Source organism: Dasypus novemcinctus, chromosome X, assembly GCF_030445035.2.
Source record: "Dasypus novemcinctus isolate mDasNov1 chromosome X, mDasNov1.1.hap2, whole genome shotgun sequence".
In the NCBI taxonomy this organism is placed as follows: Eukaryota; Metazoa; Chordata; class Mammalia; order Cingulata; family Dasypodidae; genus Dasypus; species Dasypus novemcinctus.
The window spans coordinates 184,475,846-184,494,057 of record NC_080704.1 but is presented as its reverse complement, the minus strand read 5'-3'; the positions used below and the strand labels follow the sequence as shown (position 1 = coordinate 184,494,057).

Below are 18,212 nucleotides of genomic sequence, written 5' to 3'. Positions count from 1 at the left end.
GGAGGATGTCCGTTGGTTACCTTGTGGTGTGACTATAAAGGAGTGGAACGGACATTAACATGCAGCCCCACTCACACTTTGATGTCATATGAAAATGAAGTCATATTGAACAGGTGCATGGCAAAATTGAGACATTTCTGGCTGGAGTTCTGCAAAACTAGAGACTGTCATTTCTCCTATTCTCTGATGGTGGTGAGAGCACTATTGACGACAATGTTAAAAGAAGTCAGGAAGCCTGGGTTCATATTCTGGTTTTGCCACTTATTAAGTTATGACCTTGTACAAGCTATTCACCTTGTGGAGTTCATTTCCCTCATCTAAGTGAGGATGATAGCAGAACCCATGTCATTGGGTTACTGTAGGATTCAAAAAGATAATATGTGTACGATATCTGACACTTAGCAGGAACTCAGTAAATGATAGTATTGCCCCTGCCTGATGGCTAAGACTGGTGGTGGGTAAGGGGCAGGTTTAGTCAGCAGTACCTTAGGATAATTAAGGGTCATGATGAAGCACTTAATTTAAGTAACTGATTCCCTGCATCTATCAAAATTATCCCCACTGCCTAAATTTCTGCCTTTGGATAAGTTTCTTAAAATGAATTAACTCCATCTTTGACTAAACCAAATATATCCAGATGACATTTCTCAATGGGTAATTTACAAAAAAGTGCTGTATTGGAAGAGAAAGGGCTATCAAATATTTGAAGGGCAAGGCAACTGTTTCCTATTAGGAAGGATCAGGATGTGTAGGGTGAGTCAGTGGGCAGTTACAGGTGTGCATTGTATGCAGAGCCTGTGCGCACACAACCCCCACCCCCCAAAGTGAGGGTATTGGCCTAGGAGATCTATAGCGGTGGCGACACTTGAAACTCTTTCGATGCATTTCTGCAAAACCCAGACTCTCTCAGTCCCCAGAAAGCTTCTCTTTCCACTGGAGAGACTGCTTCTTGACTCCAAGGGAATAGAGAAATGATCACAGATGTGGAACTCATTTTTGAGGAACACTTTTTCTAGGGGAGAGAATCAAAATCACAAAAGTACAATCGCAAAGCAACTTTTACAGTATCGTAAGTCCCAAATCCTGTATGTAAGTAAAGAAGAAACTTAGATGACAGGAACGATCAGAGGGAGAAGGGTTAATGAGGGCATCTGAGATGGTTACATTTGTATAGGACTGTACAGACTACAAAGCACTTTTTCCAAGCATTATTTTTTCTTTCCAAGAACCCTGCAAGGCATGTGCTATGAGTCCCACTTTCAAACATTAGGAAATAGGGGTTCTGAGAGACAAAGAGATTTGCCCAAAGTCCCACAGTTAATAAGTACGTCTCACAGCTGACGTTCAGACCCAAGTCTGTGTGACCCCAAAATCTGTCAAATTTCCATGACATCTCTGGAATACTGGGCACGGATAGTGTGGGCTGGAGCAGAGAGGGGGCTGTTTCAGCTTGGTCTCTGGGGAGTCCCTTAACAAGAATCCTCTCCTAAGAACATGGTAATTCCGAAGGTGGGCGAACCAATCTGGTTGTGAGGGCTGACAGAGATGCAGGTGGGCCAGGAGGAAAGAGGGATGCCTGCCACTTGACCCCTGATTTCACATTACAGGCAAGGCCCGGTAGTGAGCTCCCTTTGGGAGTTTGCAGACTAGCCTTAGTGTTAAAGTAGTCTTAAATATTAGCCCCTTAAACTTTGGTCACAACCTGCAACCAAAAAGATGTATCTGATTTTCCTTTCTCTCTTTGCTTCAGATTAGATCATCTCATCTGTAAGTTAAACAAGGGGGGACATTTAGGATTATATCTTTTACTGTCATCACTTTGCTGACTCTCTGCCACAATATGTTCAAAACACACCTTGGTTTGTACTCCATCGATGTATGAAAGGACAGTATTCATTCAATGTCTTTTTCATACTTACAGCTTCATTTATATAGCAAGTAGAAGTAGATGACTTTTTGAGCCAAGAACAACCTTGCATTAAAGTAATTCAGCAGTGTTGAGTACTTTACCAAAGGAAGGCAAAGATTTAAAATGGAGAAAGAATAAGAAACATCAAGGACCCAATTTTGAGAGTAATATTTTGAGATTTTACATAACGAGACAGAAGTACTTTACTTGGTTGAATTAGAAGGTGTTTTGGTTGTGTAAACAAAACCAACAAAGTGCTCTTTCATCATTTCCTTTCTCTCTTTTTGAAAATTACATAATGAAATTTGAAAAAGGAATGTTCTTTTTGTATCTGTTCCTTACCAAAGGTTAGCAGTGGCCATAGCTGCAAACCCTATTGCAAAAAAACCCGCTGTTGCATGGCTTATGCCCATGCTGAACTCATTTTACACGCACTGGCTAGGTAGGCATGAAACAGTCCTTAACGCTTTTTTCCGAAATGTCTGTGCTTACTTGTCACTTGTACATTATGATTTTAAGTCAGATATCTGCCACCTATATGGACTTATAGAAATACATGAACTATAAATTCACTGAAGATTTTGGGAAACATTTGCTTTCCTTTACTTCTACCATCTTTGATATCCAAGTTAGTGCTCTTAAAGCAAAGCATAATCATCTCAGTGTTTGGTTCTCGAAGTCAGTATCTTGGCTAATAAAAGTCTTCACTGCATCCTTTGATACAACATTGTCCAATAGAAATTTCTGAGATGATGGAAATTTTCTGTAATCTGCTGTGTCCAGTATAGTATCTGGTAGCCACATTTAGCTACTGAGCCCTTGAAATGTGGCTGTGACAAGTGAGGAACTAGATTTTCAATTTAATTTAGTTTAAACTCATTTAAATTTTAATTTAGCCACATGTGGCTAGTGGCAACCATATTGGATAGGGCAGCAATAACATTTGCATGCCTTTTATCTCAGGTATAAAGATAATTACTACTTAAAAGCCAGTGTGGAGCCATTAAATTGCTTTTGAGGAACAGATATACTCCTCAGGTGGACCTTGAAAACAATTGACTAAATTAAGTCAAATACTGAAAAAAATTTAGATTATCTTTATTAAGAATATTATTTTTAATGATATGGGAAAATTTATGGGTAACTCAGTTTGTATTTAAGTTACTTGGCACTGAAAGTCATATTAGATAAGAAAGACATTACATATTTTCTAGTCCAATCAATTACACACACAGATGACTGAATTAATTAAGTTCTTTCATGCTGTGTAAACATATATTTCCTTAATGTACATCTTTAAACATCTAAAATACATCTTTTGGATGTATTTTCTAGCATTAAAAACGAATATATTAAATGAATTTTTGGCTGGGACTTGTAAAATTTAGAATGGAAAATTTCTCTCAGTTGGATAAGTATCCATATTTTGAATTATACAAAATATTAAAGTTATTTCATTAATTTGCGTACTCTGAATGGATGCATTGGAAAGGTTCATAGATATCACCACCTTGCTACTCTGAGGTCTTTTTTTTTTCATGTTTGCTATCAAACTTCAGTTTTCTCATTTTGTTGAGTGATGGTGCATTTCACTCTGGTTTGCAAAAGAAAATTTCTTGAAAACAAAAAGTATCATTTTAATAACAGATTCTAAGTTATTATTTTTAGGTTTTAAATGCTATTCTCAATATTAAAAACAAGTTCCATTATCTTTCTCCCTTTCCCCATCTCCCCATCTCCTTCTCTCCCCTTCTTTCCCTTTTTTTCTCTCTCATCTTCCACTTCGTTGGTATGAAGTAAACTAGTATTTAGACTCAAATGTTCCATGGAGTTGCAGTCTCACCTTGGGCATAGAAATTCTAATTTTGATAGAAATGAATTGTTAATGAACCAGAGAATGGAGAGGTTCTCTAATTACAGGAAACAAAATTAAATTTGACCTGAAGGCATTCTTTGTCATTTCTGTTGGTTTAAAATTGAGAAAGAACTTCACTCATGCACCTTGGCTTTTTTTTTAGCTTGCTTTGCTCACTGCTGTCAAAAAAGGGGCATTAGGTCATGAGACCTGCAGAAAACTTCATTCTAATGAGGATCCAGATGATTTATTTTGTAGATATGGTGCAAACAACTTTTTCTGTGGGATAAGTGAGACTTCAACCAAGAATGGGTGTTAATATATATTAAGGAAACTAAAACAACTACTTTTTCTTATTTAGCATTATTTTATTGCATTATAGAGAATTTAGACTTCGGTAGAAAGTACGATAGGCTTACCATCTCTCTTTTCACCTACTTATAGAAGCTCTGAAGATGAAGGAGAGGATACGAGAACAGAAGATGAGCCTGCTGATTCTCCTGATGAAGATGTCGACGTCAATGTATGTACACTGAAAGCCATAGACTAAAAGTTTGGACCCTTTTCCTGAAGTGCTGATTCTTTAGTTAATGTGTGTTATAATATAATGGTTTTACTTTTGAGAATTACCCCATAAGGGCATGGCACACAAGCAGTGTCCCACAATTGCCATTTTGTAGACATTTCTTATTAGGAGCCAATAGCAGCCATGTTTGAAATGGCCCCTGTAGTAGCTTATTAAAGACATTGTTCAAGATCATTTTGGGGAAGGACTTGGCCCAGTGGATAGGGCGTCCATCTACCACATAGGAGGTCCGCGGTTCAAACCCCGGGCCTCCTTGACCCGTGTGCAGCTGGCCCACATGCAGTGCTGATGCGCAGAAGGAGTGCCCTGCTACGCAGGGGTGTCCCCCGCGTAGGGGAGAACAACGCACAAGGAATGTGCCCCATAAGGAGAGCTGCCCAGCGCAAAAGAAAGTGCAGCCTACCCAGGAATGTCGCTGCACACAAGGAGAGCTGACACCACAAGATGACACAACAAAAAGAAACACAGATTCCCGTGCCACTGACAACAACAGAAGCGGACAAAAACAAGAACACACAGCAAATGGACACAGAATAAACAACTGGGGGAGCGGGAAGGTGAGAGAAATAAATAAAAATAAATCTTTAAAAAAAAAAAGATCTTTTTGCTTTATGTGTGCATTACATAACGAAAGTATTCTGACCTGTCTGCTGTATTAGGCTACACCACACTGCATCATCCATCGTGGGCAGAACCCAGTCTCAAACTAGCCATCCTTTCCCTGAGTCATCCAGTATATCGTCAATTAATGCATTCACCAGATATGACTGGAGAGAATCCTATGTCCTGTAGGGATACACATTAATATAAGTATAAAACCTGGATCTGCCCTCAAGGATCTGAAACTCTAGTCTGAGAGGAAAATGAGATTAGAATAGAAGAGGTCTAGAAGGACAAAAGAGGCAAAGTGGCACCATGGTCCTTAACCTTACCTGCCACTCCATGGGTACATGTAACATGCTGTTAGGCTGGGTTGCTGCAGAAGTGACAGTGCTGTGGAGGCGAAAGAATGGCCTGGGCCTCAGAAGAGAAGTGTTGGATTCCTGATTCCTCCACTTACCACCTATGTGACCTGGAGCAAGTTATTTTACCAAGAAGAGCCTCTGTTCCCTCACCTGCAAAATGGGGGAAATAATTTCTGCCAGGCAACCTCATAGGAATGTAATAAGACTCAAAGGAATCCTATTTTTCAACTGTTGCATTTTTCAACTATTGCTCATTTAATGAGCTCCCTCTACATAAATAAAACTCTCCCTTCTCAAGATGCCCCTCTGCTTGACCTAACATTCTGTTCAAGAAAGCATAAAAACGGGGAGAAAAATAGCAGAAGAGGGCTAATTTAAACAGAGAAATGTTCTGTTTACACACAGAATAATTGCAGTTTTGCTATGGAAAGGAAGCTGAGCCCAGCCATCAGTCCAACATTCATGCCGCTGTCAACCTACTTCATCAATCAGTCAGTCAACAAATATTTACTCAGGTCTAAAGTATGCTGTGTGTAAAGAATCCAGAGTCCTTCAGTCCTGCGATTTTGAGGAAGCTGGATTTAAAACTTCTCATTTTACACTCTCCCCCAGTCCATTCATTGGGTTATGGCAGGATATTTAATGTCCTGCTTCGTTGTTTTTTAAAAGTACCCATAATCTCCCCTACCTTAGCACAACTGCTTGTTTAATTTTCTTTTTCTGATTCAGTCTTAGCCAACATAGATATTTTTCACAGTTATAATGACAGCTTGCATGCTGCTACATACTGTGGCTGTCACTTATCACTAATAAGTTCGATTTTCCTACAATTCTGATTTTGATCATTTCAATAATGGTACAATATCCCATAGAATTGGGGAACTTTCTGCTTCCATCCAAGAGTAACCTTCCAGTCAAAAATAACCAGACAAAATATATAAATAATGCTTTTCAAGATAATGGACATCAGGCTACAGAAGACAGTGACCCTTGAGAGATGGGAAAGAAACGAGGTGAGCCCTACAATTGCCACATCTTAATATCTAGTGCCTTTCCAGGCCATGTAGCAGAGAGGAAGAACACAGATGGAGCCCAGTGGATTGACTGAGTGGAGCAGTCAGAGCTGAGAGTCTAGGCAGACTAAGGTAGCTGGAACTGGAGGAAAACAAGGAAAACACCCCAAAGAGGAGAGTGCTGTGTAGAGAAAGAGTTCTAGAGGTCTGTGGAAGGTCCGCCTGGAATATTCAGCATCTTTCTTGATTAATGCATGCACTTGAGGAAGCTACTTGGAGTCAGAGATAGAACTCTCCTAGAAGATTACAGGGAAACTCACACAGAACTGAAAAGCCCATTCCAACTAGCCACACAGGAAATTCTCATAATACACAGAGCATTAGGTGAGAGTACTCAAAAAGGTCTTGCCTCAGTAGTGGGGAAAAATTAGCCTGAAGCTACATGCTGCTCTGGTCCCCGGTATCAAATCATAACGGCAAGACCCAAAAAGATCTACCTGTTCCCAGGTAAATGAACTACATTCCAGAGCAAATATAAAAAATATTTTTAGAAACACAAAAATATCTAGTACCCTACAAAGTAAAATTAACAATATTTGGCATTCAGTCAAAGATTACTAGAAAAATATGACCCTAATTGAAGTGAAAAATCAATCAATGAAAACTGACACAGATTTTTAGAATTAGTGAGCAAGGACATTAAAATAGCCCCTATATATGTATTACGTCTGTTTAAGAATTTAAGTAGAGATATGTAAGATATGAAAAAAATCTCAAATTGAAACTTTAGAGATGAAAATTATAATTCGTGAGATGAAAAATACACTGGGCGGGGTTAACAGCAGATTAGATACTGTAGAAGAAAAATTAGTGGATTTTCGACCCAGAAATAGGAACTACCCAAAATGAAACATATGGAGAAAAAATTTAAATTAAAAAAGAGCATAAATGAACTGCGGAAAACATCAGATGGCTAGAGATGTTTGTAAATGGAGTGTCCAAAGCAGGGGAGGAGAGGCAGAAAAAATATTTGAAGAAATATAGGCTGGGAAATTTCCGGATTTCATGAAAACTGTAAACCCACAGATCCAGGGATCTCAACTAAACTAAAACAAAAGAAACATGAAGAAAATCACACCAAGTTACCTCCTCATAAAGTTGCTCAAAACCAGTAAATGGCAATGCACTATTCAAGAGGCTTATTCTATATGTGAAGTGGTATACTATCACTTGAAGGTAGACTGTGGTAAGTTAACAACTTACATTGTAAACTGTAAAGCAGTCACTAAAATAATACAACATGAGTGCCCTAATATGTCAACAAAGTAGATAAAATGGAATAATAAATATGTTAAATTAATCTAAAAGAAGGCAAAAAAGAGGGAAAAAAGGAACCAAGACCAAATGTGAGAAATAAAAAACAAGTAACATGACAGACATAAAACTAACCCTGTCAATGATTATATAGGAAGATATAAATTGTATAAACACTTAAAGTCAGAGATGGTCAAATTGAATTAAAAAGGTGCAAGATCAACAATATGCTGCTTACAGGAAGCATATTTTAAATATAAAAATATTTATAGATTAAAAGTAAAATAGAAAGTTACATACCTTGTTAACATTAATCAAAAGAAATCTGAAGTAGCTATATTAATATCAGACAAAGAAGATTTCAGAGCAAATAATATGACCAGAGATAAAAATAGTTATTTCATAATACATGATGCCAGGATTAATCAGGAGAACATAACAATCCTAGATGTTCATATCCTTATTAAAAGAGGTTCAAAATGTATGAGGCAAAAACTGATGGAACTGCAAGCAGCAGCAGACAGAAACACAAATATAGCCAGATATTTCAGTGCCCTGCTCTCAACAGTTTGCACTCTACAGATCCTGTACATGGCTTGTTACATTTGTACTCACTTATTTCATTTTCTGTGGAGTGATGGTAAATGGTATTCTGTTTTGAATTTTGGTTTCCACATGTTCATTGTTAGTATATATAAATGCGATTAATTTTTGCGTAATTGATTCTTGTATCCTGTAACCTTTCTAAACTCACTTATTCTAGAAATTTTTCTTTTAGATTCCTTGGGGTTCTATTCCTAGACAATCATGTTACCAGCAAACTGGGGCAGTTTTATTTCTTCCTTTCCAATCTGTCTACCTTTTGTCTCTTTTTCTTGCCTTGTTACACTTGTTGGAAATGAATGAATGAGTTGTTTAATGTAGTATTCTACAGAGGCTGTGAAGCCTCTGATAACACCTTTTATGCATTATTTTTTTCTCTATTTTTAAAAGTGTTACATTAAAAAAATATGAGGTTCCCATATACCACCCACCCCACTCACCCTACTCCTCCCACATCAACAACCTCTTCCATTATCGTGGCACATTCATTGCATTTGGTGAATACATTTTGGAGCACTACTGCACCACATGGATAAGGGTTTACATTGTAGTTTATACTCTCCCCCTCTCCACCTAGTGGGCCATGGCAGGACATACAATGTCCAGCATCTGTCCCTACAGTACCACCCTGGACATCTCTAAGTCCTAAAAATTCCCCCACATCATATCTCTTCTTCCCTCTCCCTACCTTCTGCAGCTACCATGGCTACTTTCTCCACATCAGTGCTACAATTTCTTCCATTACTAATCACAATAGTTCCACTGTAGAATATCAGTAAGTTCACTCTAATCCATACTCTATTCCTCCATCCTGTGGACCCTCAGATGGTTATGTCCACTCGATCTCTATATTGAGAGGGGGCTTAGATTCCAAATGGATGATGGATTCTCCTGCTGGCAGTTGTAAGCACTCTTAGCTCCCTGGTGTGGTGGTTTACCTTCTTCACCTCCCTGTTAGCTGGCCGGGGTAAGTCCAATAAACCAGAGGGTAGGAGTTGCAAGTCTGCTGAGGCTCAGGGCCTGGCTGTCACATGGACAGTCCAGAGATTCACGTCTCCTGAGTATACACCAACCCCAGCACCAACCACAGGTCCGGTAAAAGTGAGAGAAGAGGCATGTGTAAAAAGGACACATCTGAGACCAACTCCATCACACTCAGGAACACAAACTCCAAAGTAGGGCCAACTGACATGGCACTGAACTCCAGAGCCATCTTCCATGACCATAGAACCTGTGGGTCTCTGTAGCCCTCAGGAGAACCAGTACCTGGACTTGTATCTACTTTGGCTGTCTCTGGGACCCTGCTGAAGAATGCATAAGCATTTTTTTTACATTATTACCAGACTTATGCATTATTAGCAGATTTTTTACTATCCTTTCAGCCTCCTACTCTTTTGGTGTGCCCAGTCTGGTTGAGAGTGGCAGTGGTGACTTTTAGTGCAAGGAAGGAGGGCTTGCCCATCTGTGTTTTCACTAGCCACACTCATGTATCTGAGGCCTCTATGTCACTGCTGAGAAGTTTCTAGAGTGCCCCTCCCTGCCTTCTGCCAGAGATCACCAGCTTCTGCTCTGCCAGCTGTTGTAGACAAACCTATATTTAAAGAAGCATTTTCTGTTGAGAAAAGCTGCTGACTGGCAAGGAAATGAGAAGAGGGTGGCTCTGTTAGGTACAAAGTCATCTTCACAAAACCACTACATCACCGTTTGGCAAACAGTGTCTAATTCAGCATCATTGGCAATCCAAGGCAAGTTCTTCGTAATTGACTCTATCCTTAATAATTTCTTTTGATGACAAGTTTAGGTGACTTATCTTAGCAGCAGCTGACGTTTACCATCCATTCCTAGAAATCTGTTGCTCCTGGACTGCATTGGAATAAAAGATGTGTTTCGAAGAATTGGAGCTTATACTTTATTAGGTTATTTCTCATCCAAATCCAGTGTGGCAGGAGGTTGCAGGCGAGTCTTCAGAAGCACCTGTCCCTGAGCTGGAACCAGGGACTGGGTAGGGTAGGAAGGCCATAGTACACATCAGACTAGGAAGCAGTCTACCTAAAATGATTATGAGTAAATAGATAGGAAAAGACAAAGCTGACTTAGAGAGTAACCATGAGGGCAACTTCTGTTGATTTTACACCTATTATATGGTAGGCACTTAATCATTTATTCATTCAACAAATATGTTAGTGTCTAAAATGTGGTCTAAGAAGGTCAGCATTCATTCAACCTGGAGAACAGTATGGTCCTTATAGAATAAGAGTAATACTAAGAATTAAAAAGTGTACTGAGGACTTACTATGTATCAAGCATTAAGCTAAGTGCTTAACCCCCACCACAGTCCTATGAGGTATTGCCATTCCAAGTTTACAGATGATAAAATTGGGCTCCTGTTATGTAAAAACGTGCCCACAGTCACACAATAAGTGGCAGAGCCAGGATTCTTTTTTTTTTTTTTTGGTCTTTCTTTATTTTTTTAATGTTTCATTCAAAAAATATGAGGTCCCCATATACCCCCACACCCCTTATCCTACTCCTCCCCCCATAACAACAACCTCCTCTATCATCATGAGACATTCATTGCAATTGGTGAATACATCTCTGAGCACTGCTGCACCTCATGGTCAATGGTCCACACCATAGCCCACACTCTCCCACAGTCCAGCCAGTGGGCCATGGGAGGACATACAATGTCCAGTAACTGTCCCTGCAGCACCACCCAGGACAACTTCAACCCCCGAAAATGCCCCCACATCACACCTCTTCCTCCCCTTCCCTACCCCCAGCAGCCACCATGGCAACTTTCTCCACACCAATGCCACAATTTCTTCAATTACTAATCACAATAGTTCATGAATAGAATATCAGTAAGTCCACTCTAATCCATACTCTATTCCTCCATCCTGTGGACCTTAGAATGGTTGTGTCCACTCTACATCTGTATCAAGAGGAGGCTTAGATTCCACATGGATGCTGGATGCAATTCTCCTGCTTTCAGGTGCAGGCACTCTTGGCTTCCTGGTGTTGTGGTTGACTTTCTTCACCTCCATGTTAGCTGACTGGGGTAAGTCCAATAAACTAGAGTGTAGGGGTTGCAAGTCTGGTGAGGCTCAGGACCTGGCTATCACATGGTCAGTCCAGAGATTCAAGTCCCCTGGGTATACACTAAACCCCTGCACCAACTACAGATCCGGTAAAAGTAACAGGAGAGGCTTGTGGACAAAGATCACATCTGAGTCCAGCTCCATCACACAGAAACCCAAACTCCAAAGTAGGGCCAACTGACATGGCACTGAACTCCATCTGCCATGACCATAGAACCTGTGGGTCTTTGTAGCCCTCAGAAGAATCAATACCTGGGGTTGTTTCTACTTTATCTGTCTCTGGGACTCTGCTGAGGTGTGCATAAGGGCAACCCCTCGGATAACCTCCCAGCTCTTTTTGGAGACTCACAGCCATATAAACTCATTTGTCCTTTCCATTTCCCCCTTTGATTCAGGTCAAAAAGCATTTTTAACTCCTGGTATTATATGTAGACGAGATATTATGCTGGTCCGAGTTGGCCCTTTTATTCAAGGTCATGTTCTAGTTACATCATCAGCTGATACTTGGTAGTAATCCCTCGGCACCAGGGAGGCTCATCCCTGGTAGTCATGTCCCACGCTGGGGGGAAGGCAACACATTTTCATGCTGAGTTTGGCTTCAAGACTGGCCACATCCAGGGCTGCCTCACACAAAAATCTATGTTTCTTATGTGCACAGTGGTACATCTACTTTCAAAGCTACTGATTTTTCCACATAGTCCTATTCTTTGTTATATGGCTTCCCTTTCTTTCCTTATATCTTTGAACAATTTAAACATTTATTTTAAAGGCCACTTCATAGTCTTTCATTTATTGATTCAGTGAACAAATATTTATTGAGCACCCACTATGTACTAGACACTGTTTTAAGGGAGGGGAGGGGATATAGCAGTTAACAAAAGAGTGAAAATTTTCCTTGCCCTGGAGAAGCTTGCATTCTAGCAGAAGGAGATACACAATAAACAAGACAAGCATATTCAGTAAATAAATCATATATTAGAAAGTGATAAACGCTATGGGAAAAGAGTAGCATGGGAAAAGAGTAGCTATGGGAAAAGAGTAGCATGGGAAAAGAGTAGCTATGGGAAAAGAGTAGCAAAACAATGTAAGGTGTTGGTGGAGGGGTGATGTATGGGAATTCTGCACATTGGACTACAACAACTGGAGGGTGCAGTGTTAAATATGGTGAAAATGACATTTGAGCAAAGTCTAGAAGCAGGTGAGAAAGCTAGCTATGAGGATATCCAGGAGAAAGACTATTCCAAGAAAAAGGAAAACCAACCCAAGGCTTTAAGGTGTTTAGAGGAACAGCGGGCAGGCCATGGGGCTGGGGCAAAGTCAGAAAAGTTATGAGTATGTGTTGATGAGATCAGCAACATAATGGAGATTGAGTTGAGTAGGGCCTTGAATGCCACTGTACTGATTTTGGGTTTTACTCTGAATGACAGAGAGGAGTGAGATGGTATGATTTACTTATTAAGAAGTGTCAATGTTCTGATAAGTATTTGATTCCCATGCTATATAAAGAGATCATACAACTCAACAATAAAAGAGCAAGCAATCCTATTTAAAAATCTGCAAAGACTTAGATATTTCTCCTAAGAGGAAATACAAAGTGTGGTATATCCATATTATGGAATACTAGACTGCAGTAAGAAGAAATGAAATTGGGACACATATGATAATGAACCTTGACATTATGCCAAGTGAAATAAGCCAGACACAAAAGGACAAATATTGTATGGTGTCACTAATAGGAACTAAATATGAAGAATAAATACATGGATTTACAATCTAGATTACAGGTTATTAGGAGATAGGATGAGGGCTGAGAAGGGGTACTGATGATGTACATAGAATTTTCAATGAACTTGACCATAAAAGTGTGAAAATGGATAAAGTTGATGGTAACACATTATAGTGAGCATAACTAACATGGCTGGTTTATCAGTGGGATAGTGGCTGAAAAAGGTAGTCTTGGGATGCAAATGTCAATTGAAAGAAAGCTAGAGAATAATCTAGGGACTGAATAACATAGTGAACCCAGAGGTGGATGAGAATTCTGCTTAATAATATAAATACAAGAATGTTCTTCTATGGACTAGAACAAATGTACATCACAATTATAAAGTGGTAAGAATATGGAGATGCATGGGAAAAATATAATTAATGTATATTATGACTGTAGTTAACAGCAATATTGTAATGTTCTTGCATCAGTGCCAAAAGGGCTATATCAACACTAAGGGTCAATAATAGGGAGATATGGGATTTTTTCTTTTGGACTAAAGGAAAGGTTCAACTGTTTACTGGGGCAATGACTAGAACTCTGTAATGACAGTAAGAGCCACCGAGTGTACATTTTGGTTAGAATGTACAAGGAATGGGACTGGATAACATAGTGAACCATGTGGTGAAATTTGGACTGTGGTTAACAATACAAAGATGAGGGTTCTCTCATGAACTATCACAAATGTAAAATACAACTACGTGGTGTTAATAATAGGGACTGTATGGAAAAAAATATACCAAGTGTATGCTATGCACCATAGTTAGTGGTGATGGTCTGGTCATGTTTTTTCATAATCTGTAACAAATGTTCCAAAACAATGTAAGGTGTTGGTGGAGGGGTGATGTATGGGAATTCTGCACATTATGCATAATTGTTTTGTAAGCTCACAACATCTCTAATAAAAAATGTAAAAGAGAATCAGTGTTGAGAATAGACTCTGGGGAGGAGAAGCAAGTGCGGAAGCTGGTAGCCCAGTTAGAAAGCTCTCTCAGCAATCCAGATGAGGGATGATGGTGGTTTAGACCAAAGCAGTTACAGTGGAGTTGTGAGAAGTGATTGGATTCTAGCTATCTATTGAGGGAAGAACCCACAGGATTTGCTGGCATTTGATGAAGGATGTGAGAAAAAGAGAGAAGTCTGAGATTACTAACGTATTTGGTGAGAGACAGAGATGTGAACCCTGGTTTATTTCATTTCTCTTAATTTTCAGACATGAGAGACAAAAGAGGCTCTCACCCCTCCAAATGGGAGAACCAGGTGACCTGTATTATACATAGAGGAGATAAGGCAGTGGGAGGGTTAACTGCTTTGGCCACTGTGTATATTCTGTGCTCAGATCACCAATGCATGAAATAGAGATGGTGTTTCATTAACTGAGATGGAGAAAACTGTGGGAAGAAACTGAAAATTTAGAGGCATTTGGGTATGGGCAAGTAGGGTAACAGCAGAGACTTCATTTTGGACATGCTTATGTCTGAAATGCTTACTAGATGTTCTCTCCCCATACACTTCCATACTCCACCAAAACTCACCCTGACAAGATCAGCAGTGGCCTCCAAGTCCTGAATCTAACTGTCACATCTCATTTGTCACCCCACCTAACCTATTAGCAATATCTGGCGCTGTTTCTCCTTCTGTCCTCCTGGAAATATTTTCTTCACTTGTCTATCTTTTACCTCACTGGTTATTTCTTCTCGGTCTCCTTTGCTGATTCCTCTTCTTCTCCCTAGTCTCTTACCTTTGGGAATACTCCACGGCTCAGTCCTAGGTCCTTGTCTCTATCTACACCTACTTCACTCGTGCCCTCATCCAGGAGTCTAGCAACAAATGGCTGGAATTGAGGCAGCCTGAGTTAGGGGAAAGAGGAGAGGGTTTGAAGTCAATGGATTCTGTCTCTTATACTGTTCCTAACTTGCTGTATGACTTCCCCCTCTTTGACACTGTCAAATGGAGAGATTGTGCTAAGTGCTCTCCAGGTATCTTTCCATCTCTCTGATACTATAATAAATGTACTTTCTCAAATAATGCTTTCAACTTGAATCTGCCTAAAGAACATGCAGTAATTGTTAAGCAGCCCCCAGTTGGCCTTTTATCCCCCTGAGTTGCCCCTGCAGCACCTCTGGAAGAAATGGCCCCATTTGTGATAGCACAGTCTTCCCACAACCTTTCCACCTCTCTTTGACCCCGTGGATTGGGTCTACTGATGAAGAAGGAAGATGAATAGATTGCTATCCTTGACTACCATGTAGCATTTGACCAACACCACAGAAAAGCAATTTTTTTTGCCATGCCTTTGATCTCTAAATGTTTTTCTTTTACTTGTGCTTTTAGTCTTGGTTTTGACAATGTATAGCAAGAGGCACCCATAATCTCTGCTTGTTTTCTTTCAGCCATATTATTCAAAGACATGTCAGATAATGATCTTTTGTTACTCCACTGAATGAAGCAGGGGTTAGAAATTGGGACTGTGAAATGAATAAAATTTTCAGTGTTCTGCCTGTATTTCCTACTGTTTATCTCTTTATCTCCAAACTGAAATGGCATTTTCTCCTTCTCTTTTGGAATGTCATAGGTTGAAAATAATAGTGCAGAGATCCAGCACTGTGGATCACATGAAAACATTTATGAGGTTGTCATTAAGGACGAGTTTGAAACATCTGGTGAGGCCAACCCGCCCCCCACAGAAGGGTTTCCTGATTTTCAAGGTAAGTACATTGGGGTGTTTGAATGAGGGATAGCAGAAGAAAAATAGTGCCCTACAAGGTAGATAAAGTTTTGAAATGAATATCATATTCTCTTTTATAAAGGTGTGAGATCACAAGAGGGAATTCTTCCTTTATCTTTTGTAAGTTTTGTGAGTCAGTGATTTGAGAGCAGTAGAATGGATATCTCATCAAGGGTTCAAGGGCTTGGAAATGGTATTATTCTCTCCCATTTAATATTAATATTCTAAAGATTGTGCTAAATCTCAGTCCTTGGAGGAATAGCACTTAATCTTTTTATATTCATGCAGGCTATTCTGCTACGGCACAGTAGTTTCGTTCCAAAAAACCTCTTGTTAACAGACTGTACTGTGCTTCAGCAGCACATATACTAAAACTGGAATGATACAGAGAAGGTTAGCATGGCCCCTGCACAAGGATGACATGCAATTTTGTGATGTGTTCCATATTTTTTATGAGCAACATACTCATTAAAAATTTGGACAAATCCATTGATAAAGCACTGTATGTTATATTTTCTGCTTTTGGTAATATTTTTTTCATGTGAGGTGGTTTGCAATGAAAATGGTTCCAAGGGCTGTAGATTTGTATGCTGTGAGACACAGGAAACAGTTGAAAAAAATGTTTTAAATGAATGGAATGCTTCTAAATGATAGTAAAGTATTTGTTGAATGGGTTAATTCTTATAAAGAACTAGGAGCAGAACTCAGAGCTAGGGCAAAAGAGCTCACCAATATTTTCATAAGAAGTTGTAAGACCTACATGGTGAGTGTCTTAAGCATCTCTTTGTACCTGCCTTAACTGTGAAAGTCATGTCAGATGGAATTGGGAAATCTGAAGGTTCTGGATTTGTGCACTTCAAAAGGCATGAAGAGTAACAGAAAACTGTGGATGAGGTGAATGGAAAGAAGCTCAACGGAGAACAAATTTACGTTGGTTGAGCTCAGAAAAAAGTGTCATGTATCGTTCCCAGTGCCTTATATCAAGGGCACATGATGTTGATATATCGTTTTTACTGTTTTTTCCACTGAGAATATGCAGATGTCCTGTTTCTCCTTAAACTTTCACCCACTACATTTGGCATATCGGTGGCTCTTGCCTGCAGCAGGTATTACTGTGTCCTAATGATGATTTTCTACATCCCTTGTTTTATTAGCTGGGGTCCTTCTGTAAGGAAGAGTTGTTCCTTATCCTCCTTTCATTCATTTTCTTTCAGTTATTTCTTTATATCAAGATGGATTTGTGGATATTTATTTCAACCCTTGGTTTGTAACCCAATACCATCATTGTGTTTCGTTCTCAATTTGTTCCAGCTTGGCCATCGGGGTTTTTCTTAGATTGGCTCCCATGTCCTTTCAAGAGGCCACATCTTTGCATTTTTTCTTTTTGTACTTCCATACCTCTGGTGCCACAAGATGCTCCAGGCTCACCTGCCCCAGCCCTGCCACTGCCATCAGCCTCTTCTTCAAGGAGCCCTTGGTCCTTTTATTGGAGAGTGGTAGATAGAAAGAAATTTCAGGGCATTGAATGTGCTCTTGGCACTGGTGTGCCATTGCTTCTGTGCCTTCTCAGTTGACAAAGCTAGAAAATAGATGCATGCCTACTCAGCCATGCATGCACACTCACCCATCCATATTTATTTAGTTATCTCTACAGTCGTATGTAGATCTCAAGAAAACAGCAGGAGTTCACATCAACACTTCCTATTTCCAGTCCAGCACCACAGGGTTCATTCTAGCCTTCTCCCTTTTCTTGTCAATTTTATCTCTGACAGAAATCTGACTCTATTATCTTGACTATATTTACTGACTTGCTTAAGACTAGTATAACTGAAAGTAGTTTTAAGTTTGCTAACCCACATCCCTTTAAGTTCAGCATGTGTGTAATTGTTTTTGTCTTTAGCTGTACAGTATCCAGGCAAAACACTTTTCCAAATTTACTTAGGTCAGTTTCTTTATTCCTCACCCTTTCAGTGTGGATATGTCATTCATTTGTAATATGGTTAGATTTACTTATCACAGTTTGCATTCCATCTTTGGATTGCCCCCACATCCTGGTAGATTTATTTTTAAGTTTGCAAACAGTAAAATTCACTTTGGGGGTTGTACAGTTCTATGGGTTTTGGCAAAGGCAACGAGTTTTACATCCACCACCACATACCAAACAGAACAACTCCATCATCCACAAAATTCTTTTGTGCTGACTCTCTATAGTCAACCTTTGTCCCCTGAATACCTGGCAACCATTGATCTCCTTCCCATCCACATAGGTTTTCCTTTCCCAGAATGTCATGTAAATGGAATCATATAGCATCTAGCCTTTGAGGCCTGGTTTCTTTCACTTTAGCAAAATGTATTTAAGATTCATCCATGTTG

General features: G+C 39.6%; 1 protein-coding gene and 1 non-coding gene across 2 annotated transcripts in view; both read left to right on the top strand.

The window, feature by feature from the left end:
- PASD1 (PAS domain containing repressor 1) overlaps positions 1–18,212 on the top strand; it is a 78,490-nt gene that overhangs the window by 46,748 nt on the left and 13,530 nt on the right. Inside the window, exons 8-9 of the mRNA XM_058291216.1 lie at positions 4,209–4,287; positions 15,687–15,819. Of these exons, the coding sequence (XP_058147199.1) occupies positions 4,209–4,287; positions 15,687–15,819 (212 nt within the window). The remainder of the gene's footprint in view (positions 1–4,208; positions 4,288–15,686; positions 15,820–18,212) is intronic.
- On the top strand, positions 16,188–16,290 carry LOC111765544 (U6 spliceosomal RNA). Its single transcript, XR_002797853.1, has one exon. It is a non-coding gene; the product is annotated as a U6 spliceosomal RNA (small nuclear RNA).